Source organism: Temnothorax nylanderi, unplaced genomic scaffold, assembly GCF_030848795.1.
Source record: "Temnothorax nylanderi isolate EJ_2023f unplaced genomic scaffold, tnyl_v1.0 TNYL_tig0100_pilon, whole genome shotgun sequence".
NCBI lineage: Eukaryota > Metazoa > Arthropoda > Insecta > Hymenoptera > Formicidae > Temnothorax > Temnothorax nylanderi.
In genome coordinates, this window is record NW_027249162.1 from 633,450 (window position 1) to 656,009 (window position 22,560).

General features: G+C 41.2%; 5 protein-coding genes across 9 annotated transcripts; 2 read left to right on the forward strand and 3 right to left on the reverse strand.

Annotated features, from left to right (window-relative positions):
- Window positions 1-740: 740 nt before the first annotated feature.
- Window positions 741-2,816, forward strand: LOC139775536 (pentatricopeptide repeat-containing protein 2, mitochondrial). Its single transcript, XM_071711610.1, has 5 exons — window positions 741-949; window positions 1,219-1,742; window positions 1,829-2,128; window positions 2,211-2,315; window positions 2,530-2,816. Exons 1-5 carry the CDS (start codon window positions 868-870, stop codon window positions 2,674-2,676), a joined length of 1,158 nt encoding a protein of 385 aa, XP_071567711.1. The 5' UTR covers window positions 741-867; the 3' UTR covers window positions 2,677-2,816.
- A 106-nt stretch (window positions 2,817-2,922) lies between these two features.
- On the reverse strand, window positions 2,923-8,361 carry LOC139775518 (superkiller complex protein 3). The gene is made up of 13 exons (XM_071711559.1): window positions 7,877-8,361; window positions 7,428-7,801; window positions 6,932-7,347; window positions 6,389-6,856; window positions 6,126-6,280; window positions 5,914-6,049; window positions 5,452-5,834; window positions 4,929-5,245; window positions 4,552-4,848; window positions 4,218-4,475; window positions 3,565-3,948; window positions 3,220-3,475; window positions 2,923-3,144 (listed from the first exon to the last, which is right to left on the reverse strand). The coding sequence occupies exons 1-13, from the start codon at window positions 8,200-8,202 to the stop codon at window positions 3,012-3,014; spliced, it is 3,903 nt and encodes a 1,300-aa protein (XP_071567660.1). The 5' UTR covers window positions 8,203-8,361; the 3' UTR covers window positions 2,923-3,011.
- Window positions 8,362-8,412: 51 nt separating this feature from the next.
- On the forward strand, window positions 8,413-14,135 carry Ago (F-box and WD-40 domain protein 7). Of its 5 annotated transcripts, none has more exons than XM_071711581.1 (10): window positions 8,413-8,806; window positions 9,149-9,219; window positions 9,341-9,591; window positions 9,766-10,004; window positions 10,205-10,307; window positions 10,756-11,271; window positions 11,368-11,775; window positions 11,890-12,205; window positions 12,304-12,458; window positions 12,984-14,135. In XM_071711581.1, exons 3-10 carry the CDS (start codon window positions 9,382-9,384, stop codon window positions 13,032-13,034), a joined length of 1,998 nt encoding a protein of 665 aa, XP_071567682.1. In that variant the 5' UTR covers window positions 8,413-8,806; window positions 9,149-9,219; window positions 9,341-9,381; the 3' UTR covers window positions 13,035-14,135. The 5 variants fall into 5 exon arrangements, with proteins under 5 accessions (XP_071567682.1, XP_071567683.1, XP_071567685.1 ...); XM_071711583.1 differs by lacking the exon at window positions 8,413-8,806 and adding an exon at window positions 8,983-9,038; XM_071711582.1 differs by lacking the exon at window positions 9,149-9,219.
- On the reverse strand, window positions 12,944-15,819 carry LOC139775546 (dnaJ homolog subfamily B member 14). The gene is made up of 2 exons (XM_071711625.1): window positions 15,533-15,819; window positions 12,944-14,775 (listed from the first exon to the last, which is right to left on the reverse strand). Exon 2 carries the CDS (start codon window positions 14,755-14,757, stop codon window positions 14,341-14,343), a length of 417 nt encoding a protein of 138 aa, XP_071567726.1. The 5' UTR covers window positions 14,758-14,775; window positions 15,533-15,819; the 3' UTR covers window positions 12,944-14,340.
- Window positions 15,820-16,212: 393 nt separating this feature from the next.
- Window positions 16,213-22,242, reverse strand: LOC139775525 (ecto-NOX disulfide-thiol exchanger 2). The gene is made up of 10 exons (XM_071711568.1): window positions 22,045-22,242; window positions 21,662-21,929; window positions 20,943-21,535; window positions 20,660-20,877; window positions 20,381-20,575; window positions 20,102-20,285; window positions 18,634-18,740; window positions 17,588-17,785; window positions 17,193-17,502; window positions 16,213-17,103 (listed from the first exon to the last, which is right to left on the reverse strand). Exons 1-10 carry the CDS (start codon window positions 22,091-22,093, stop codon window positions 16,886-16,888), a joined length of 2,340 nt encoding a protein of 779 aa, XP_071567669.1. The 5' UTR covers window positions 22,094-22,242; the 3' UTR covers window positions 16,213-16,885.
- Between the last annotated feature and the right edge of the window lie 318 nt (window positions 22,243-22,560).

Below are 22,560 nucleotides of genomic sequence, written 5' to 3' on the forward strand. Positions count from 1 at the left end.
ATGGCTTCTGCATTCTGCCCATGGCTCCTGCAATTTTATGTGCTTCCACCTTAAAAGTTCTTACACTTAGGCCCAGTTTCACAGTGGCCAGTTAGCTTAACTAGTAGTTAATTCTCACTCTCCGTCTCTTTCTAACCTCAAAGGTTAGAAAGAGACATAGAGTGAGAGTTAACTACTAGTTAAGCTAACTGGCCACTGTGAAACTGGGCCTTAAAAACGAGATAAATATAAGGCCAATTCCTTTTAGTGACACAAGTCGACACAAGTGTCGTTCTGTCTTTTAGGCCCAGTTTCACAGTGGCCAGTTAGCTTAACTAGTAGTTAATTCTCACTCTCCGTCTCTTTCTAACCTTTGAGGTTAGAAAGAGACAGAGAGTGAGAGTTAACTACTAGTTAAGCTAACTGGCCACTGTGAAACTGGGCCTTATTCATTGAATGCCAAGAAGGATAGAACGATGTTTGTGTCGACTTGTGTCACTAAAAGGAATTGGCCCATAATTCGGACGTTGGAGAGAGAGAGAGAAAGCGAAGATTCGAAGTGCAAAAAGTGTAAACAACTAATTTTTGTCGAATGCGTTCCGAAACTCGTCAAGAAGATAGCGTTTTCAATTAGACATCGACTGTGCATCTCTTTAGGTTTCGTTGTTTCATGCCACGACTTTTTTAACGACCGAACCGGAAGTCACGTGTGCAAGATCTTGCGAGACGTACTTGGCTACCCGGCTTCCGGTCTGTACGCGTTCTTCTTCTCCTCCTCTCCTCCTCGTTCTGCGTATCGTTGAGCCCATTGCTCGCCGATAGTCGTAACTTAAAAGATAAAAATATAAGTACAGAGAGAAGGATTGAGGACAATTGCGTACGGAAATAATGGCGGCAACAATGAGGTGTCTTATGAGGTTCAATGTGGGACTGACAAGCAATACCCTTCTGAGGAATAGCTTTCTGAACTGTACGTAATATTCGACTTAACCTCATCATACCTGCTCGCGGCGACTAGTTCATTACTCGCGTTACACGTTAGTACGTGTACCGGTGTACGCGATCATAATTTTCAGTTAATACACAATTCAGGAAATATATCGTCAACATATATTACATATCCGAAAAGAATTTAGCAAGAATTCAAATATTTTTATAAAATCCTTCGAACGTTTAAAATAGTGAGTTTTTTTTTTACATATCTATACACTTTTGATATATACACTTTTTATTTTGCAGCTTGCAGATTTTTGTATTCGGACCAAAGCCTGGGTCTGCAAGGCTATGAAAATGCACGATTAAACTTCCGCAATCAGTTTTTAAATGTGGAGAACACATTCCGCGGTAAGATGGAGGAAGTGTGCAACACAGACTCGAGTATGATCTTCACTGAAGATCTGAAGTCCATGTTGCATCTAGCTCAAAAGAAACCCGAAGACATTGAACTGCTTGTCAAGATGCTAACGAAATTTAACAATCAAACCAAGGAGATGAGATTCGGTACTTTTATCTTCGGTCCCGTGGTGATGCGCGCCTTCTATTACCTGGACGAACCAGATCTCGCGTACACCGCTTTCAAGGATCCCAAGTTCGAGAATTTCTTTGATCAATTAGTCAGTTACCAGATTCTCTTGTCTCTGTTATATAAGCATGGAAAGTACGCTCAAATGAGAGAGGTGTATGATATAATCAGGACCAGGCATATAGAGACCGGATATGCCAGGAATTCTTTGATATTAGTTATGGCTGCCTGTTACAAGGAGGTAATATTTTTGCGAGGGCGATTAAATTTTAATGAAAGACTCCTTACATTAATAATTTTAACATAATTTATTCTTAATGCTTCCAGAATACACCGGAGACGTTGGAGTATGGCTTGAAAGTCTGGAGAGAAATTGACGAAAAAGGATATATGATCATGCGTAGAGCCACCACATTTTTAGCAGCTCTAGCCATTAAGCAAAATTTGTCTCATATAGCTATAGAAATCTTAAGTTCGATAAAAGAGGCCCGATACATCCATATAAGATGTTTGAAAATTGTAGCTTACACGGATTTGAAGAGATTTACCGAGATAGTGCCCATACTTAGAGCATCGTTGGAGCATGACAGGCCGAATTCTAAAAAAGAATGTTATTTTAGAGACGTGGTACGTATCCAGTTTAAATAAAGTCTTCATATAGCGACGTAACATACGCACACGTTACATTTTATTTGCATTACATCTTCAGATTGAGAAGCTGGAAGAAGCTATGGCAACGGAGAACATCCCTGAGGACTTCGAACTTTACAAGTTGATTACTTTATTGAAAAAGGATGATCACATCCTACCCGAGGTAAGTTCTGCCATGACAATCGTTCTTATATTTATCATTGATTATTATTACTAATTTATTGTGTTAATTACAAAAATTTGTACCGTCATTTTATTTTTTACACTTATTTTTGTACAATATAAAGAATTTCTACGTGCATGCGAAATCCTGACAAATTAAGCGTCATCTAGTACCTATTAGAATAGAGGATTGAATGACAATCATATTTTTGCAGACATTGGAAAGCAGTATTTGCGCGGAAATAAAGGTGGATAAATCGAAAACAAGGAAATTTGGCACAATGACAGAATCCAATTTTCCACAGCGACAGCGAAATTTCACGCGTAATAATAGTAGACCGGCATTGCGTGATCTTTTGTAAGTATGTTTATAGAAACATGTCCATACGGAAGTTGTAGAGCGTGTCTCGATATAACCGATGCGATTGGAGTTATCCGAGACAAATTTAAGATAAAACCAATGAATAAATATACGATTTGTTTCGACCGATGATGGACGAAATCATATTTGTTCTTATTAAATAATTAATAATTAATGCACCTTCTTCCATGCACCTTTCCATAAGTTGATACAGTTTTCAGTAAGATTCAATAAGGAACTTATAAAATTACTCCTGTTAATTTAGATTTATTATACTTTTTACAATAAACCATAATAAAATTGTCTGATCCACAGAAACTGCGAAATTTTGTTAACTTAGAGATTATCAAGTTCTCTCTCATTATGAAATAACCATCGTGACATATTTTCTGAAGTTTGAAATTGCGATTTCATTACTGATATTAGCGACAATATCCACTGATTATTAATTGGAGCGCAATCCTTATTTCTGTAAACAAAATACATTTGACAACTCAGCAGTTGAAAACATACAAGATTAATATATCATTTCCATAGTACCAACCTGCATAAAAGAGCTGCAACAAAATTAGCCCAGCTCTCAACATTGCTGGGATATGTAAATATATTTTTCTGAGCTTGTCGAAGACCCTCTTTCGTGCCGAAGTGACTGTACGCTGATGCGCAAGCTACATATACGATATCGGTCATAGACGTATTTCTGCTTAGCGTCAACGCCGTTAGAGCACATTTACGGAAAATATTCAGATCTTCGTCCAACAGTAAAACTCGAACAAGGCGTACCCAATATCTAACATCGTCTACAATACATATTCATTGTAAAGGATAAGCTTCTTAGCTTGTAGGCATCTATCACTTAATGATATATGATAACGTTAATATTACTCACTAGGATGCCTGAAAATAGCTTTGGTGAGTATTCGTGTAGCTTGAGTGAGATTTCCCTGAATAACTTGACGGTATGCTGACAGTATGACGACGTGATAACCATACTCGTGATGATTTTCATATGACTTCAATTCGTTCAGTACCAAAGAAGTCAAATTAACGTCGTCATGTAAAATTCCTAACGCGGCAGTCGCTAAGAAACCAGTCACAATAGGCGGTTTTATTTGTATACATTGGAATAGCAGGGTCTTGACAGCATCTGCCCCTTGGAACATGTAAGCGATCGCGGCCATCGCGCACAAGATATTCGCTTTATCCGCACTAGTGTCTGCTAGCCAATGTAAAGCTGCTTCATATGTATTGTACGATTCTTCGTACTGCTTGGCTAAATACATACAAGACATTTTTTTAATTTATTAAAGTTACACGTTTAGCTGTACATAAATTTAAGTATATAATTTTTTTTTAATTTCCATGACTCCATGAGAGTATTTGAATCATAGTTGACAGATCTCAATGGGTTTTATCTCAGTTTTAAAAGAAATTGATTAGAGAATCGAAAATTGTAAGTAAAGGAGCATGAAATGAATGGTGTAACCCGTCTTGGGAACTTATATTTCAATACGATAAAAATAATTTCTAATATTTCTATACCTTTGAATAAGGATAATGCAAGATGGCACTGAGAATTAAAATTTGCGCATTTCACTTGTTTGCACAATGCCACCGCTTCTTCGTACTTTCCGGTTTGAATCAGGATGCGTGCCAAGTTTATGGATATCATATCTCTTTCTTCATCCTCGCTTAGTTTTAAAGCTATGGCAAATTGCTTAGCCGCCGTGTTGTATAATTTCAGCCGTTCCAATAATAAGCCATGGGTATTCAAGGCGTAAACATCATACGGCTCGCGTTCTGGAAAAGAAACCGGAAATTTGCCTTAAAGTACTGAAGAGAGTATCACATCATGCTGATAACATTATCTGCTAACCTAAATACCAAGTGAGAACGTCAGATGCTGCAGGTATCGCGTGCATGTTCTCGATAAAATAGATCAACAGCGGATCTTTCTTCATTGCGGGACTCAGGAGAGTAGTAAGCACCCAATGAGCATAGCCTAAAGCCGCTTGATTGTGATAACCCAGTTGCGTCGAATGCCGAAACAGATCCATCGCTTCTTTCCTCAGGATCTTTTCCGCGATTAATCCTTGTCCGACCCAGCTATTCACGTAACTAGGATCAGCACGTTGCGCTCGAGAAAATGCTTCATTCGCTTTATAGATATCTCCTAAATGTTGCAACAAACAATTGTCACAAAAAATGCGTACATTTTAATAAAAGTTAAAAAATTAATTATCTTTAGAATACCTAGATACAAGTATAATGTTCCCAAATTGCTCCAAGCTGTTGCATTGTTCGATTCTCTCTCGATCGCCATAACGTAACAATGCTGAGCCAGAGCATAATTTTTTACATACACTGTCATACAAATAACACCCAGAATATTCCAATGTAGCCACGATTGCGGGCAGAGTTTAACGGCACGTTTTGCAGCCTCGTAGCACTTAGTCGCCACATCGCTCTTATTGACTGTAGTAGCGCGATTTAGTTGCATCAAATAACAGCAGGTTAAATCATGCCATAACGATGCAGAATTTTGCATGGATATTATCCGATTAAAATACCTGAAAATAAGACAATTGGACGATAAAGTGAGATTTTATAAAACGTAAAAATGATACAAAATATTAATGAAATCTCATGACAATATTCATAAGCATTTGATACATGCAATCTGTTGTATATTAATAATTGCGTTTAATTAATATTATTCTTGTCTTTTAAACACGGTCATATTATAAAATAATTTAAGAATATATCCTTTTTTTACCCTATTGACAACATGATTATCTCGTCTCCTTTAATATTCACATATTTTTCGGTACTGTCGCAATTCATCATCGCCAAAGAGAAAGCCTTTGGCTTAATCCTTAAATAGCAATACTTTTCTGGCAGAGTGATTATTCTATAGCACACATCGCCCAGCAATTTGTAATTGCAAAGTAGATCATTACGTATCATAATAACATCTACCAAACTGTCTGCTGCTTGCTGTAGATTTTCCCTCGCGCGACATAGAAATTGTTTCGCGATATTTTCCTTTGCCAAACCTATACACGCTTGTGCTAGACCCTTCAATGCAAGAATGTGCCGTTCATCGTTCTGCAATATACTCTCGAAGGCTTCTTTGGCTTCTTTATGTTGACCAATGAGCTAGGGAAAAGATTTTACACGAATATTACATTTATCTACATTGTCTACAGTTATCTACATTTTCATAAATTTTATTTACTAGTTTGATATTTGCTAGTTGTATCATGGGATACAAGGATCCTGGGCTCAACTGTAGCGCGCGTTGATACGATTTCAGTGCCGATGTGTGAGCACCGCGTACTAAGTACGCATCCGCCAGAGATTCCCAGCTGTGACTGTACAAAGTGCAAACTTATGAGACAAGGAATATCATAGCGCTCTGTAACACAACAGTAGCGAGTTATATTATACTTGTCATTAGGATCGGCTCTGATCACATGCTGCAATGCCGTAATAGCTTGCCCCGCGTCACCTTCATCCAAGTAATGCAAACCCAGTTGGAGCCAAGCCCATCTCGGTCCAGTACCTTGCTTAGTTACTCTGTGTAACAGTCGGATATTGGAAGCCTGAACAACGATATATAATATTAGTATTGCCAGTATTGGTCGGAATAGTCATCACGTATAAATTTGTATTTTAAAAGAAAATAAAAGACATGGTCGTATGATGCTTACGGTATCCTTGAGAAGACGATAAGCTGTGCTCAATCCAATACCAGCTTCCTCGGAATTCGGATTGATTTGCAACGCGGTGTGATAACATTTCCTTGAACGTTCTATGTCGTTACTATGTTCACGGTAATAACGTCCTAAGTAAAGCATGCATTCCCAATTATTTCGATCCGCTTGTACGCCATTTAAGAATGCCACCAGACTGCGGTTGTAGTCTTCCATATCCCAATATATTTTACCAAACAGCAACCAAGCTTCAGAATTTTCTAAAGCTAGCTCGAGAATGTTAACAGCTTCCTGATACTGTTTGTGCTCTTTTAGATGCAACGCTTTGAGAACAAAAGCTTGGAGCTTAGTTTCATCCTGAGATTCCAAGTTATTTATTATAGCAGTAACATCTGGTTCATCCAGTAATATATTTGTGCGTGCATGTATCACTCGCAATTGTACGGAAGGCTCAATGCTTAACAGCTGAAAATACAAATTTATTATACATTAATAAATATCGAGAAAGGATTTATAACGTTTGTGTTAAATAATACTCACCTCTTCGCACATCTGACGCGCTTCCACCAATTTTTCTTTGTCGCTACTTCTGCTTATCGCTTCAAGCAACCTCAACTTGATTCCCTGTTGAAATTTATCCTTTAAACAGGGTTTTATCAATTGTAGCGCTTTTCTGGAAGCATTCTCAGTTTCTTTCCAGCAGTAAAGGTCATAATGTATTTGGCTCAACATCAACCAAGCATAAAACGATTGCGCATTTAACGATACTACTTTTTTCAAGCAATCGCGTGAATCGATCAACTCATCTTTTCTTTTCAAATATGCTGCTTTCGCGATAAGCGCAACATCGGAATTTGTGCTCAGCTTGGAAAGCGGCTCATAAAACTGAGTTATGTCGATCTCAAGCTCATTTTCAGACAGTGCAGCGTTTTCGTAATAGATACGGCACAACCATTCTATCGTATAAAGAAACTAATTGTATAGTGTGAGAGTATAATGCATTAAAAATTTCGGTAAAAATTGAAAGATAATTCACCTAGAGGACAAGCATCCTGTGGAAATTGAATATGCATGTCTCGAGCGGCTGCTAACAACGCTGTAAATTTATTTGAATCATACAGCATTTTTAAATATTTCCTGTAATACTCTTGTCTATTCATTAGCTCTACGTCTTTTATTACAGACGCCAACACATTTTCATAAAGCTCCTGATGCTCGTTTATTCTATCATTAGGGTACTCCGATAAAACCCATACCAGGGTCTTATCGATCAGATTGATCTTCTCTTTGGTAGAAACCTCTCGTAACGTGCTCAATGTGTTCAACGCTTCGGACAAGACATCATCATTCTTGATGCGCAAGATAATTTCGGAGATTTTATTCACGAAATGCGCGAACTTAGGAGAGTCGCTAAAACACAAATGGTTTATCTTTTTCTCTAATTTTTATATAGTTTAAAATGATCCAAGAATTATGATATCCTACCTATCTAACTGCAACAGTTTGCAATAGGCTAGAGCCAACTTTTTCCAGTTGTCGTGATCCTGTGGAGCTTTCTCATAATGTGCCGCTAATCCTTGCCAGGCCAACGGATTATTCGGTTGCACCTCCACGGCCTTTTGAAGGACCAAGGATACCTGCGATTTAAATTCCTCCACCTCTTGCATGGAACGTGCTAACAGAACCAACGCCGCATAATTGCTCTTGTCCTTCTTCAAAACCTTCTTGCATTTCTTCATAACTTCCAGATATTCATTTTGCTTGAAGGACTCGCGGGCCTCCTTCAACAAGATCTTTATGTCGTCCGACATTTTGCTCTTTAATAAAATAAACAAAACGAACGTTATTGTAATAGGTTAGATTTTATAAATCTCTCGCCCTCGCGGCCCTCGACATATTTGTCAATGGTGAAAACACGGCTTGCGAACGCGATAGTGAACGCTCGCATGTGCACTGATGTGCACGCGCCTTGATGCCGCACATATACATGCGCAGTGCACCTCATGTATATATCTGTCGTGTGCGAACGTGTAGGAGTCGGGAGGTTCGGAGTCGGAGTGTAAAAAGCTGGTAGAGCCGCCGAGGAGGCCGCCCGATGGATTTGCCCCGTTCGTCGTATTTACGCCCGTCGCTCGTCCACCCTTCGACGTCCGCGCTGCTCTAGGATTCACGCTCTAGGTCTCCTCCGTCGCATCGCCGCGTTGTCGTTCGTGTTTCTAACCTAAAGATCCACCCCCACCGCACGCGAGAGGAGATGAATGCCATGCTCCTTTGATAGAGGCATCACGTCGTTGCCGACAGCATCACCGACAAGCAGCCGGATCCCCAACGCAGCCCCCCCTCGTCGCATCGGAAGACCGTCGTCGTCGATCGACCCGTGAGAGGCTGACAATCGGGATACGGCACCCGTCCCAAGTATAGACACCTCCCCCGTTTCCACGCAGCTTCTCTCCCGTAGCTCCTTGTGTTTCACGCAGCCTGTCCTGCCTGTCGCGAATCCGCGTCGCGTCGTTCGCGCGGACACGCGGGGTGTGGCTGTCGCTTCGTCGTCGTTTCATCGTGTACGGTTGTCGTCCGATCGCGATATTTTAGGCTATGTTGGGCCGCGAGTCGCGCGACCGCACGTCTACTACACGAAGGATTCGAGGTTAGGTTGAAGCCTCGCGGTGAGACGGCGACAATCGGCCGTTCGATCGGATCTTGACCCGTGAGTTTCGTCCTCTTTTCCTTTTTACTATTTTTTTCTTTTCTCAACAGCCTCCGGAGTCCCGTGCGAGCCCTCGCGACGCAACGAGATAGCGACACGCCGTGTGATTCCCGTTAGATTCGTACGTTAGAATTACGATTTCCATTTGTGTGCGAGAGGAACACAGATGAAATCTGAGAGACATCGCGTAACGATTTGTCCGCCAATTGTGTTAACGGTGCTGATTTCTGTGTGTTATTCAGGTACAGTTACTATACTCGCAAAGCCATTACTACGTATAGTAATGTCTGTCCCTCCCTCATCCTCCAACAATATATCTGACAATAATAAGCTAGGCGGTGCCAGTCCTAGTCCGATTGAGGGTATCGAGGGGGTTCCAGGGCCGAGTTCCTTGGACCCTATGCATTCGGTGTTGCCACAAGACGAGGAATCCGAGGATTATGGAGATGATGAGGAAGAGGGTGATGAAGAAAGCAGCGAAGGGGAAAGCGAGGTAAATTCGCACCAGTTTTATTTTGTTTATTGTTTTTAGTATAAACGGGAGCAGCAGGCTCTTTTAGCTTTAGCCTTTGTTGTAAATGAGACAAACAAGGCCATTTCTTTTTATTAAACTTATGGCTACAAGTTCAGCAATATTCTTCTAATTAATGTTTCGCTATGTTCCCAGATTAGCGACAGCGGATTGTTCTGCGACACTGAATGTACAGCAGAAGTTGAGAGCAACAATTGTCAATCACCCGTGTCACAGTCCCGAGCGTTACCTCTTCTTTCTGAACAGGTTGAGAGTCCAGTATCGCATAGTTGTGTGCCATCGGACGCTGTCCAACCTCAGAGAAAGCGAAAGAGTGAAACAGAGTGTTGTCTACCTTGTAAAAAACTTAATCCAGAAGAAAAGTCTCATACAATGTGAGTGTTATGTTGCTTGTTATATAGAAACTGTGAGAACTTTCCAGCAAGCGACACAAGTCGACACAAGCATCGTTCTATCTTTCTTTTTTGATAATGAGTAACAAAGATAAAACGATACTTGTGTCGACTTGTGTCGCTTGCTGGAAAGCTCCCTGTAATTTATGTACGGATTTTAATACTTCTCTTCTGCGCTTTAGGAGTGCGAGAAAGCTAGATGATAAGGGTAAACACGTGAGATGTGTCATTCCTACTAAGGACAATCCTCCTCCGGAAATGAATAGTTGGCTTTTACAATTTCAGGTATCTGCATAAGTAGCCTTGATATTTCTAGTAAATGCTGGGAGCTTTCCAGCAAGCGACACAAGTGTCGTTTTTGTCTTTGTCATTGCCAAAAAAGAAAGATAGAACGACGTTTGTGTCGACTTGTGTCGCTTGCTGGAAAGCTCCCATTATCAAAAGATGTAACGTCTCGCGGCCAAGTTCACGCGCAACAAAATCGCGTAAGACCCGAGGCACATATGACAGTCGTAGTTGTGGACGTACAAGCTTTTGGTGTATCCTGATCTGTCAGGTCGGGGACTACGACCGTCGTATATCGCTACGCCATGTTATGTGCTTTGGCCCTAAGCCAAATACTAATAGTAAATAATAGTAACAAAAAAATCATGTTGACAGAATTAGAGAAAATTATATAATCAATTATATTCAGAGCTTTTTAAAAAGCAATGGAAAATTATACTTGTTGCAGAGATGGTCAAACGCAGAAAGGATGTTAGCGATAGACGAACTAATAGAGAGATGCGAGCCCACGCAGGTGCGTCACATGATGCAGGTGATAGAGCCGCAATTTCAGCGAGACTTCATATCGCTGCTGCCGAAAGAGTTGGCGTTGTCGGTACTGGCCTTCCTGGAGCCGAAGGATCTCCTAAGGGCGGCACAGACCTGCCGGAGCTGGCGATTTCTAGCCGATGACAATCTGCTCTGGAAAGAGAAGTGCAAGGCAGCTGGTATAGAGGACTTGAAAGATCTACCACCGCCGAAACGAAAGAACTGTCGGAGCAACCATAACTCGTCGCCGTGGAAGCAGGCTTACATGCGACAGCACAATATTAAAATGAATTGGAGAACGAAGCCGATCCGCACTCCGAAAGTGTTGAAAGGTCACGACGACCATGTTATTACATGCCTCCAGTTCTCCGGTAATCGGATAGTTAGTGGTTCTGATGACAATACTCTCAAAGTATGGTCCGCCGTCACGGGCAAGGTAAACTAAATCGCGTAAAGATAAAGGGATTTAGCAGTTATGAACGAGGGAGGAGATGATGTATATCCTGTGTTTTTTTTTCTCTCGATGTTTCAGTGCTTACGGACATTGGTTGGGCACACCGGGGGTGTATGGTCTTCGCAGATGTCCGGTACGATTGTTATCAGTGGTAGTACGGATCGTACTTTGAAAGTGTGGAACGCGGAGACTGGCCAGTGTATTCATACATTATACGGTCACACGTCGACGGTTAGGTGTATGCATCTGCACGGTAACAAGGTCGTCAGTGGTAGTAGAGACGCGACACTAAGAGTGTGGCAGGTGGACACAGGGGAGTGCTTACATGTGCTCGTGGGGCATTTAGCGGCGGTCAGATGTGTGCAATATGACGGAAAGTTGGTGGTCAGTGGTGCCTATGACTATATGGTCAAAGTTTGGAATCCGGAACGTGAGGAGTGCCTTCATACCTTACAAGGACATACTAATCGCGTTTATTCCCTCCAGGTAAGTGCCACCGTACTCTTTAGATCGCTTTTGATCTCTCTCTCTCTCTCTCTCTCTCTTTTTCTTTCTCTCTCGACATTGACGAGTGTCCGTTTGCCGTTTCCTCTCCGTTAGTTCGATGGTGTACACGTTGTTAGCGGATCATTGGACACGAGTATACGAGTGTGGGAGGTAGAGACAGGTGCTTGTAGACATACTCTGATGGGTCATCAATCTCTCACTTCGGGGATGGAGTTGCGCAATAATATCTTAGTATCGGGTAACGCTGATTCCACCGTTAAAGTATGGGACATTGTTAGCGGTCACTGCCTTCAAACTCTCTCCGGCCCGAACAAACATCAATCAGCGGTCACTTGCCTTCAGTTCAATAGCCATTTTGTGATTACGTCCTCTGATGATGGTACAGTAAAACTCTGGGATGTTAAGACTGGTTTGTATGCTTTTTTATCGCCGCTTATCTATAAATTTTCTGATCGGAAATCGATGCGTGTCGATCATCGAAGACCAACTTGTGTGTTGTGTTCGCAGGTGATTTCATTAGGAATCTAGTTGCTCTGGAAAGTGGGGGTAGCGGCGGTGTTGTGTGGAGGATTCGAGCGAGTGATACGAAACTAGTATGTGCAGTAGGTAGTCGTAACGGTACCGAGGAGACGAAACTGCTTGTCCTCGACTTCGACGTTGAGGTAAAATAGTGAGATCCACCCACGTGGACCCAATCGCCCTCTTTGTACGACTTCTGTACATATTTTCAATTAGTCTAAAAAAACTAATCTACGCTGTACAATGATTTATGTATTACATAGTGTGATTGTGATAAGACTGTGTACGTGCCGTAAAAATCGGGCAAAGTTCTTACAGGGGGAAAGAAGTGGGAGGAGAGGGGAAAAAAACTGAAAAGGAAATGAGAGATGTAGCGAATGATCCAGGTGGATTAAAGTGCCCGTCGAAAAATTACATTTATATCGTTTTTTGTCGGAGCGCACGCGCGTTGTTGTGTACAAACGTAAGATTTATGAGACTCGTAAACTTACGGGAAGGAGGGGGGGAGGGAGGGAGGGGAGGGGGCGAAAAACTAGGAGCTTATCAGTGTACTTCTGAATTTTCGCTGTTATAACGATTCAGTGGAATCATCGACGATGCAAAAGTAGCAAACATCCCTAACGAGAGATTCATTGTAAGTATAACAGGTTTATTATGTGGGCATTTAGGAGCATTTGTCAACGGTGGCAGACGAAAACGAGGCGACTGAGACGTACTGAAACTGCGAGGCAGAATGACATTAATCGAAGAATCTCAATACCTCCTGGGGCAAACGAGAAAAAAACGACACGTCATTCGGATCATACAGATCTTTTTACGAGAAATTTCGAACATTTGTGTAACCGGCCGATTACCGTCAAACTGATTTTATCAAACTGTCAGCTTCGATATTTTCCTGATCATATAATTTCAGACTTTATTTGCCTATATAAACATCGATCTGGTTATGAACAAATATTTTTATAAACATTTATAAGCTAGTATTTCCATACGATTGACGTTTATTGAAGGAGAATAAGGTTTTTTTTTCGGCAATTAAAGCAAAATTATTCAAACTAAAAAAATTTGGTTAAGAATCTTTTCTTCTTGTAGTAAAAAAATCTACTTCCAATGTCGCGTGTTTCACTCCATTGGTGCAATATAAGGCCTGTTCTTTTTAGCTAAACTTCTTGTACAGTGTTAATCTCTTTCCTTTTTTTTTCTCTAACGTGAAAAGAAAGAGAGGAAAGATGAACCGTGCAAGAAGTTCAGCTAAAAAGAACAGGTCTGTACAAATATAGCGCACTTATCACGTGCAATACAAAGATTTTACAGAACGATGAACCAATACAAGCTTACACAGAACAGAACAATACGCCTGTTTTTCTATGATTAAATGTTTTGATCTCGTCAATATTGAGTGGACTTGTTAACGGAAGAATATTTGTATTAGCCAGATCTTTACATTTAGTGCGGAATCGTACGACGAAAACTTAGACCATTATATCAGTTGTCACTGATGAATTTTATATGGATTCTACTGAATCATGTCATGAACGACATTATCGGATAATGCAATCTGTGCAAATGCATCTTTATTATTGGACCTAGGTTAGACTAGGTGTCGTGTTTATTTGTATATTGCTCAATAGTTTATGTTATAAGAATGTGTTACCTGTTGTATCATTTTTTTTTAAAATAAGAAATAGAAAAAAAGATGTTGCTGCATATTTTAGATTTTGTTTTTCTTTTTTTTTAAATTTATAAGTGTACACATGTTCTTGTGCTGAGAAACATATTTTGTACAAAATAAATATTCGATTTCGATCTCTTTCTACACAGCTGTGAGTGTTATCTCGCCATACTATACAATCAAACATAGAAAACGCATTCTCCTCTCATCATCTCGCTTGCATTCGATCAAATAAATGAAGTTCAGTCGTGTCTTACAATGAAAAAAAAGAAAAGAAAAAAAAGAAAAAGAAAAAGGCCTATAGATGCCATAATAAAAGGTTTAACTTCGTGGCCAATATAAATAGCGGCGTGCTACACTTCGACAATGATGATAAGCGTACAGCCGTTGCACTTCACTTGAAGTATACTGTCCTTCTCAGGAAGAGTATATCGGTCGACAAAATATTTATCGCCGCACCTACAACGGTAGAACCACATGTCTTCGAAAACGGACTCCTCCATGTCGTCCAGTGAGAGATGCGCGTACACGGGACCGTCTTCCTCTTCTTCCTCTAACTGCTCCTGCTTGCAGACCGCATCGTACATCCTCCTGGACTGTGGATGTCCGAGTATCTGCCAGGCTTCCCTGACGTCGTGAAACTCCTGAATGTCCGCGGCGCTGTTCTTATCAGGATGAAACTGCAGTAAGCGTCGATGGTAAGCGCGCTTGACCTCCTCCTGAGTGGAGTCCTCGCTGCAGCCGAGCACCTCGTAGTAATTTAACGGCATCTTCACGAACGTCCCGAGCTAGAGCATCATAGATCATCACTCTTCAGCGGCTAACCTCTACATTGCTCTACATGTGACTGTTCACATCACATGATCTCAGCTTTATGCCAAGTTTTAAGCAGGACTATCGATTTACAAAGCGAGTTACTAGCGAGTTACCAGCTACTATGAAAATTTTTAGTTTTAAAATAGAAGGGAGAGAGCCTATCCATACAAACTTGGCATAGATGCATTATAATAAGGAAATGGACTAGTCCATTTCTTTATGCACATTTATTGGTTTATAAACCAATCAATTTTCTTATGCATAATGTTTATGCGCTATGCAAATTTGTTCTGGATATAGATACCCTTTATATATAGGCTCTGTGCACATAGGAATAAGAATAAATATTAAATATTAGGGAATCGGAATTAGAAATAATATATAATTAAACGTAATGCACAATGGGAAAGATTAATAGCGTTTTCGAGCGGGCCGAGTTTCAACCCAACCCGAGTTGGGTTATGACGTCACATTCTGGAATCGTCCAACTAGAAGAAGAGCATGTGACGTCATAACCCAACTCGGGTTGGGTTGAAACCCGGCCCAGTCGAAAACGCTATAAAATATAACATACAAATATATAGGAATGTTCCTACATTTATCCTCTAATATTTAATACAGGATAATTAATATTTATTACAGGAATATTCCTATATTTATACATCCCAATATTTAATATTTATTCTTATTCCTAATATGTGCTCTATTGTACGCAAAGCAAGCTGTTACCTCTGAGGAGATATAAGTATACTATACTCCGTCCAACGAGAGATTGCGAGAGATCACGAGAGATTGGGATTGAGACTATTGAGAGTAGTCAGTAGATCAGACGAAACAACGAAAACTCGTCTTCTTCTTCTTTTCTTTTTATATAGCTCCGGCCCTCACGAAAACTCGTCCGTCTCGCGCAGGTTTCCCCCCACAGAAGGCCTAGAAAGCCTTCCTCGCTTCCGTGCCGTATAACGAGCGCGCTGCGCTCTCCCTGGCTCTCCCCACTTTGCCTTTGCCCACCTATACGCAGAACCACTCTCAAATGGCCACGAGGAAATCGATCTTTTCCCCTAGGACGGAACCGTGAAAAGTGAAAAGTTTATCTCTTTCTATTCAACACCAATAGAAAGAGATAGTTACATGAAACTTTTCACTTTTCACGTTTCCACAAATTACATGATCGCTACCCAGCAGAACGTTTATTTTGCAACTGTTGGAAGTTTTCTGAGCTCAGATTGGATTATTCTTTTAGATCTAAAGAATAATCCAATCTGAGCTCAGAAGACTTCCAACAGTTGCAAAATAAACTTTCTGCTGAACGCAGCCATTCTCTCGTTGGACGGAGTATAGAGAGGATACTGACTCGGCTGGGTTTTGGGTTGGCGCGAGCCAAGAGAGAGATAAATATCAGGACAGGCTGTCTTTGTCATACAATTTGTGACAACATTATTTTTCGTTCTAGTACAGTTTTTATATTTACAATAATTGTCGTATTAAAATATACCGAAGACTCCTATTTTGTTATAATTTTATATATGAAAGTAAATATTTATTTCAATTCGGCAACTGTCGGCTTGTTTTTGCCCTTGATTAGGCATAATTCAATTCGACATATGTGGATTACCCAAACAAAAGGGGAGTTTTCGGTGTATTTTACAAGTCTATTTTATCAATTACAAACGCTTATTGAAAAACATTTTTATTTTAATGTATGTTGCAAGAATTTTCATATTTTTCTCGCTTCTGACGTCATCAATCCAAGATTGATCCAAGATGGCTGCAGTGAGTGAACAGAAGCTTCAAGATACTCATATCGTTAAAATTAAGACTGCGATATTCACTGCTAGTATTGAAAATCTATAGTTTACGTCACATACACTGGCAGTGAATATTGAAACGCAGTGAATTGATATCTATGAATCGATAGAGATATTTTATTAATTCACAACATCGGATTTTTTTATCGTTTCAATACGCTTGTCACGGATAAATCTCGATTCGCACTCGCGGACAGTAACGCTGAGAAAAAGAGAGAGAGACAACGAGACAAATGTACTTTCAGTTTCTTTTTTTACATTCAGTCGTCTAGATTCAATGATTGCGATAAACGTTAAAACCTGAAAACTGCCAACGTCTCTCCATATTCGCGCCGATGCCGAACAATTCCTGTTTGAAGACCTGTGGAAAACGCTGCATTAAAACTTCAACTTCGTTCGGTTTAATGCCAGGCTCCATTTTCTGCAAGTAGGACCATAAATAATCCACGCTCGCACCGAACGGGTGGATGTGCAGAAACGTCGCTATAAGTCCTGCAACATGTTATTGTATTATAAAGTTAATATTATAAAATTGTCTTTAAAGTCATTCTCTGAATTGTTTCTGAAATTTTTTATGTTACCAATAAGCTTGGCATCCTTCTGGGTCACTTGCACAAAACTGGAGGTAAGAATGTGTTGCTTCGGTGTGCGTGGCTCTTCGCTGATATCGTCGTCCTTGTCGAGCGTGATAATCTCACTCTCCCTAGGCTCTTCCTTCTTCGTGGCGTTCAGCTTGACGGTCAAATCCTTGATCTTCTGATCGTCCTGCGCCTGCTGTTTACGCGACTGCATTAGCTGTTCCTGCATACCCTTTAGCGTTTGCTGCAGCATCTTCATTTGCTTCTCCTTCCCCTCCAACTCGATTTTCGTTTCCGATTTCAAGAGATCCACCTGTGAAAATTTGTAATAAATTAAAATTTTTCTCGAAAAGAGATTTCTCGAGGCGATTATCAAATCAATTCGCTTTAATACATACTTCGTTCTTGTACGCTTCCAACTGGCATCTCAGACTGTCATTCTCCTCTTTGAGACTTTGCAGTCTTTCGACGTCCTCTTGATTGCCGTCTAATTGATTGCGCATTTTCTTACGTTGAGGTTCCTCCTCCGAGTCCGACACATCCATCTCACCCTCGCCTTCAATCAAACTGTCTTCCAGCTGTACCGCTTTTATTTCCTGTTTGTTACGAATGGCAAAAATTATAAAGTGCTCCAAACTGTGGCCGTCGCTTTTTCACACAAATGCATGCAAAGTATGTAATTTCCTATCTGCCGTTCAAACAACAGTATTTAAATACATCCCTAAATGTGGCTGGTTTCATTGTTTTTTCCTTTTCTTGTTGATGTATTAATACAGTATTAATTTTTTTTTATGTACACGTAGCTTCGTACATTTCTGTAATTCAGAGTTTAGGCGCGATACCACATATTTCGTCTCAGTTTTCGTTTATGGAAGTGTTTCTGGGATTTTTGTTTGTCTTTTCAGAACGATTTGGGCTTACCTGATTGATAAGAAGCAGATGCAGCTCTGAAGTACAGAAATAACAAGTATTGTATATATCGAATAACGCTGTTCAAAAAAGAAGTGAGGCAAATCCATGCTGAATAGTCTGTAGTTGGTTTTCGATCCGAAAGTGCTAATCTCCTATTACCTTCTGTTCCATATGTTGTTCTTAATGTTGTGCGTGTTGCCGACAGGATTTATCTGCCATACTGTTACTGGCATTCCACGACAAAGTATCGAATTGTAACGCACGAAGAGAAGCGTGTGTCTGACCGATTTCTTTTTTATATAGCAGGCGACTCGACTCTTTCCTCAATTTGTCACTTACCTGTGGTTACCTTAGAAATACTATTTGCAAAACGAGCGTGTTTCGGAGGTATATATCGTGCAAACGCGCAGAGGAGCATATTGCGACAGAGAGAAGATTTTGAGATTTGCTTTTAAGTTATACGCAAGAGAAAGAGGAAGTATACAGAAGATACACGCTACCAGCATGTGAGAGAGTGCATTTACATACATACCGAGGATTGTTTCTTCCACATCTCGATGTTCTTCCGCTGCGCCTTAGTGAAGTGATCCCAGACCTTCTTGTGGCTGGCCGCAGTAAAGACTCGTTCGATCTGACTGACTGTTGATGACATGTGGTCGCATGTTGCATACAAAAAAACACAACAAATCCTCCGTTGGTATACCTTTTGCTTGAAACTCTAAGCTCAGTAGTTTCGGTCTATGCTTTTAGAACTCATTACATATACTCGTTATGCTTAACGTTTAGTTATTATCGTGATATTCCTCGAGCGGGAATGGTATCTCGATCTCCTCCTTTAATAAAATCGGAGCGTGTTTTTCGCACGTATATACAGCTACGGAGTCTCACGGAGTCTCACGTAGATTGTGCCGAGTGTGTTGGAGCGCATCTAATCTAAACGTAAAGTTGGTTTCGCCAAACATTCCGCTCTCATTGTTCGCCTTTCCACCATACTGCGGATAATGTAAACCCCGAAGACTTGCAATCCGCGGACTTCCTATGTCAAGGACTATTTTGAACAGCAGCAATACAATACAATCTTGTACATTGTTGAAATACATCGTATGATGCAATGCATATACATGAACATTGACAAAGAGAATTACATAAAGGTTTCGATCCGTAGTTCAAAATAATCTTTTAACATTGGATGCCCAGCCCATCACCCTTACTCCGGTAGCATTGCCAAGCATGCAACTTTCAAGTACACTATGACTCTATGAGATAGAATTTGCGACAAGATCGCCTTCGTTCATCGGTTTTGTTGGATCCTATGTCCGAGAGAAGATAGGATTTTTTCACCCACCTTATCCTCGCCTACTATCACTGATCCTTCCTACCGAGCCGCCTCCAATCGTGCATTGACCACAAACAGAATTCATAGACGGATTCGCCATGATACACTTGAGAGATTGCTAAAGTTAGTGACGAGACAGAAGTACTTCGTCGTATATGTATCAAGAGTAGGTTTTACGTCAAGCGTATCACTTGATATGCAAAAAAGCCGGTTTTCGGAAGATCATATGTCGAGAGACTGACAAGCTTAACATTCGAATTTGGCTTTGTATACCTGATTACAATCGGTTGTCGTGTACCTTAATGTCATGAATCGTTATTCTTAATTATCACGTAACGATGTAACGTACCTTCGTAACTGGTATAAGAAAAATCTCTGCTTTTTATCGGAACTCAATACGTGGGCACAAGGATTCGTCATACACACAGTGTGAAGAACGCAGCGTATACCGCTGTTGTTACTTTAAGATTACAAACGGGATAATCACGATTTTTGTTGCGTTTTACTATATCCAAATAAGGATTTCCTCTATTGGTTGTTGGGCCTATTTATGCCAGAGAATGAACTTACCAGCCAATGCGGATTTTCTTAGCGCACACGAAATATGTACGATAGTATGGAGCTATCTTAAGAGATAGAAAAATAAGAAAGCGTGTAAACGTACATTGTATGAGGAGTCCCTGCATTCTTCCTTTCATTAATTCTTTGGCCTTTTGTAACTCCTCCTCGTAAGCGGCCTTCTCTGTCAGCAGTCGTCGAACGTGAGAGTTCGTTGATTGTATCATGGAGTAGAAGATATTGGCGTTACGTTTGATGCAATCTCCTCGTTCCAACCACGTTACAACAATCTACAATACACATTATGAAAACAGGATTATGGAAATACAGAGAAATTAAAAAGTAAACTGGAAAGTATCATTGTTTATTAGAATTGATTGCTCACTTGTACTGCTTTCATAAACGTATCATCTTGTTTAATCTTTTCGCAAATATTCGATGCCTCGTGGTCCGTGTAATGCACTACCGGAGGCGGACTTGACGGCGGCCTTTGTCTCTCCTTCTCTACTCTTTCCCTATGACGTTGTTCCCTCTGCAATTGTCGTTGCCTGCACTCCCATTCATATTGATCGTCTCTAGCCTAAAATCATTATTAATGATTACATATATATATATAGAACTGGATTATATAATATTAATTAAAAATTTCCAAGAAATAACAAACCTGAGCGAAATCTACATGGAGTCTACCGGTATTTGCAGGTTCTCCACTGGATCCTATTCTTACTCTATAACCCGATAAATAGATTGCTGCATCGACGCTAGCTTCCAAGACGAAACGTATATGGCAGAAATTCTTCTTGGAAAGACGCAAAGTAGTTATCTCACCACACCGTTCGAATATTTCCTGTATTATGGCTTCGGTAATATTCTCCGGCAACCCTGCGCAGGTAAGTGTGATTACGTAAAGACGTACATTCTCGAGTATAATTCGGCGCAATGCTTACCTCCCACGAAAATTGTTCGACATCCCGGTGGTCTCTCTCGCGTAGTAGGCGGTGGGGCGTTCGGATTCGGTGGAAACAACACGCAACTCTTACAGTGTATGATCTCTTTGGTACCCTGAGGCGTCATCGGCGGCGGCGGTAAGCTCGCAGTCATTATTTGCGCCGCGTCTGTCATGATCTGCTCGGCGCCCAATATCTGTGCGCCTATCATACTGCCGTCGTGCGACATCATACCCATGCCCATCGGATTGTAACCGTGCGTGTGACTCATGTGCGGACCCAGTGCCATCTCGCCCATCATGGGCCCCATCGGTCCCATGGGACCCATGCCCATCATGGGATAGCCCACTCCCATACCCCAGACACCGGCGGCAGGTTCCATCTGCTGCGTGCCTATGCTCGGCGCGTTGCTCGCATTCGTCGACGACAAAACTTCGTTGTTGTTGGAATTGTTCACGTGATTGCTATTGTTCTTAGAGGAATTCCCGTTGTTTCTCTCCTCGACTCTTCGATCGTCCCTTCGATCTCGGTCGTTCCTCTCCTCTCGCCTGTCCCGGTCTCTGTCGCGTCTGTCGCTGCGCTCTCCCCTCGACCTTTCAGCAAGATAATGCACAAGCTATAACTTGAATTGCAGATAGACTTTTACAAAGTTGTAATTGTTACTCGTGCGATTCGTCATCTTTTCTTATGCACGGTCAGGACAAACGGAGGTGTGTCACCTTCTGTTGTTGTCTCGCGCCTCACGACTGTCCCTGTTCTCCCGATCCCTTCTACTGTCATTCTTGTCGCTCCTCCTGTCGCTGCTGTCATCCGACGTTTCCCGCACTACCGGGGGCTGATTCTTATTCGTACTGAACTCCAGGGGCGAGTCGTTCATGCCGGGCAGTGGTATGGGCGGTGGTGGCAGCGGTGGGAAACCTTGACCCGCTAACTCCATGAAGCTCTGTGGTCCGGCTATAGGGCCCAACGGACCTATTGGTCCCATGCCTGCAAATTGCACATCATTGGTGAAAGAGAAAAAAAGAAACGGCGTTGGGATGCAGGAGATCGATTTGGAGGCGAAAAACGGAGTAAACGATTAGAGAAATCAGTTGTCGCTCACCCATGGGCGGCATAGCGGTCGCCGGTACTCCGGGGAAGTTGTAAGCCATCTCTCGCGCGATAACCTCCGAGTTCCATTCACAGGAGGCGAGAGGCAACGGAAGTAAACACACCGCTCCGCGAGATATCCCGCTCGTCGTCGAAGTCGCGGAGACAGAGATGGCGGCGGTGAATGTACAGGGTGGTCATAATGAATCTGAGGTGATTAGTGATTATACGGCGCGGAGCCGGCGGAGCAGAGGTAGTAGAGTCCCTAGAGATAAAAGTCTTGTCCAATTTTTGATTGACTTGATAGGCTATGGCCCTGCGCACAATAAAGCACATATTAAGAATTAAGACTAAATATTAAATATTATTAGGATATATAAATATAGGAATATTCCTGCGATAAATGTTAAATATTGGGATATCTAAGGATATTTAGAAATATTCCCATATTTACAGCTTATATTTTATTCTTTTCCATTGTGCGTTACGTTTAATTATTATTTCCAATTCCAATTCCTAATATTTAATA

Coding starts and splice junctions, on each gene's coding strand:
- LOC139775536 (XM_071711610.1), top strand. CDS start 868: ATGGCGGCAACAATGAGGTGTCTTATGAGGTTCAATGTGGGACTGACA. Junction 950..1,218: donor GAGGAATAGCTTTCTGAACT/GTACGTAATATT, acceptor TTTATTTTGCAG/CTTGCAGATTTTTGTATTCG. Junction 2,129..2,210: donor AATGTTATTTTAGAGACGTG/GTACGTATCCAG, acceptor TTACATCTTCAG/ATTGAGAAGCTGGAAGAAGC.
- LOC139775518 (XM_071711559.1), bottom strand. CDS start 8,202: ATGTCGGACGACATAAAGATCTTGTTGAAGGAGGCCCGCGAGTCCTTC. Junction 6,857..6,931: donor CGCGTCAGATGTGCGAAGAG/GTGAGTATTATT, acceptor TTGTATTTTCAG/CTGTTAAGCATTGAGCCTTC. Junction 5,246..5,451: donor ATAATCATGTTGTCAATAGG/GTAAAAAAAGGA, acceptor TCTTATTTTCAG/GTATTTTAATCGGATAATAT.
- Ago (XM_071711581.1), top strand. CDS start 9,382: ATGTCTGTCCCTCCCTCATCCTCCAACAATATATCTGACAATAATAAG. Junction 9,592..9,765: donor GCAGCGAAGGGGAAAGCGAG/GTAAATTCGCAC, acceptor CTATGTTCCCAG/ATTAGCGACAGCGGATTGTT. Junction 12,206..12,303: donor ACTCTGGGATGTTAAGACTG/GTTTGTATGCTT, acceptor TTGTGTTCGCAG/GTGATTTCATTAGGAATCTA.
- LOC139775546 (XM_071711625.1), bottom strand. CDS start 14,757: ATGCCGTTAAATTACTACGAGGTGCTCGGCTGCAGCGAGGACTCCACT.
- LOC139775525 (XM_071711568.1), bottom strand. CDS start 22,093: ATGGCTTACAACTTCCCCGGAGTACCGGCGACCGCTATGCCGCCCATG. Junction 20,878..20,942: donor TCGAACAATTTTCGTGGGAG/GTAAGCATTGCG, acceptor TTACCTGCGCAG/GGTTGCCGGAGAATATTACC. Junction 17,786..18,633: donor TGTGGAAGAAACAATCCTCG/GTATGTATGTAA, acceptor CGTAACAAACAG/GAAATAAAAGCGGTACAGCT.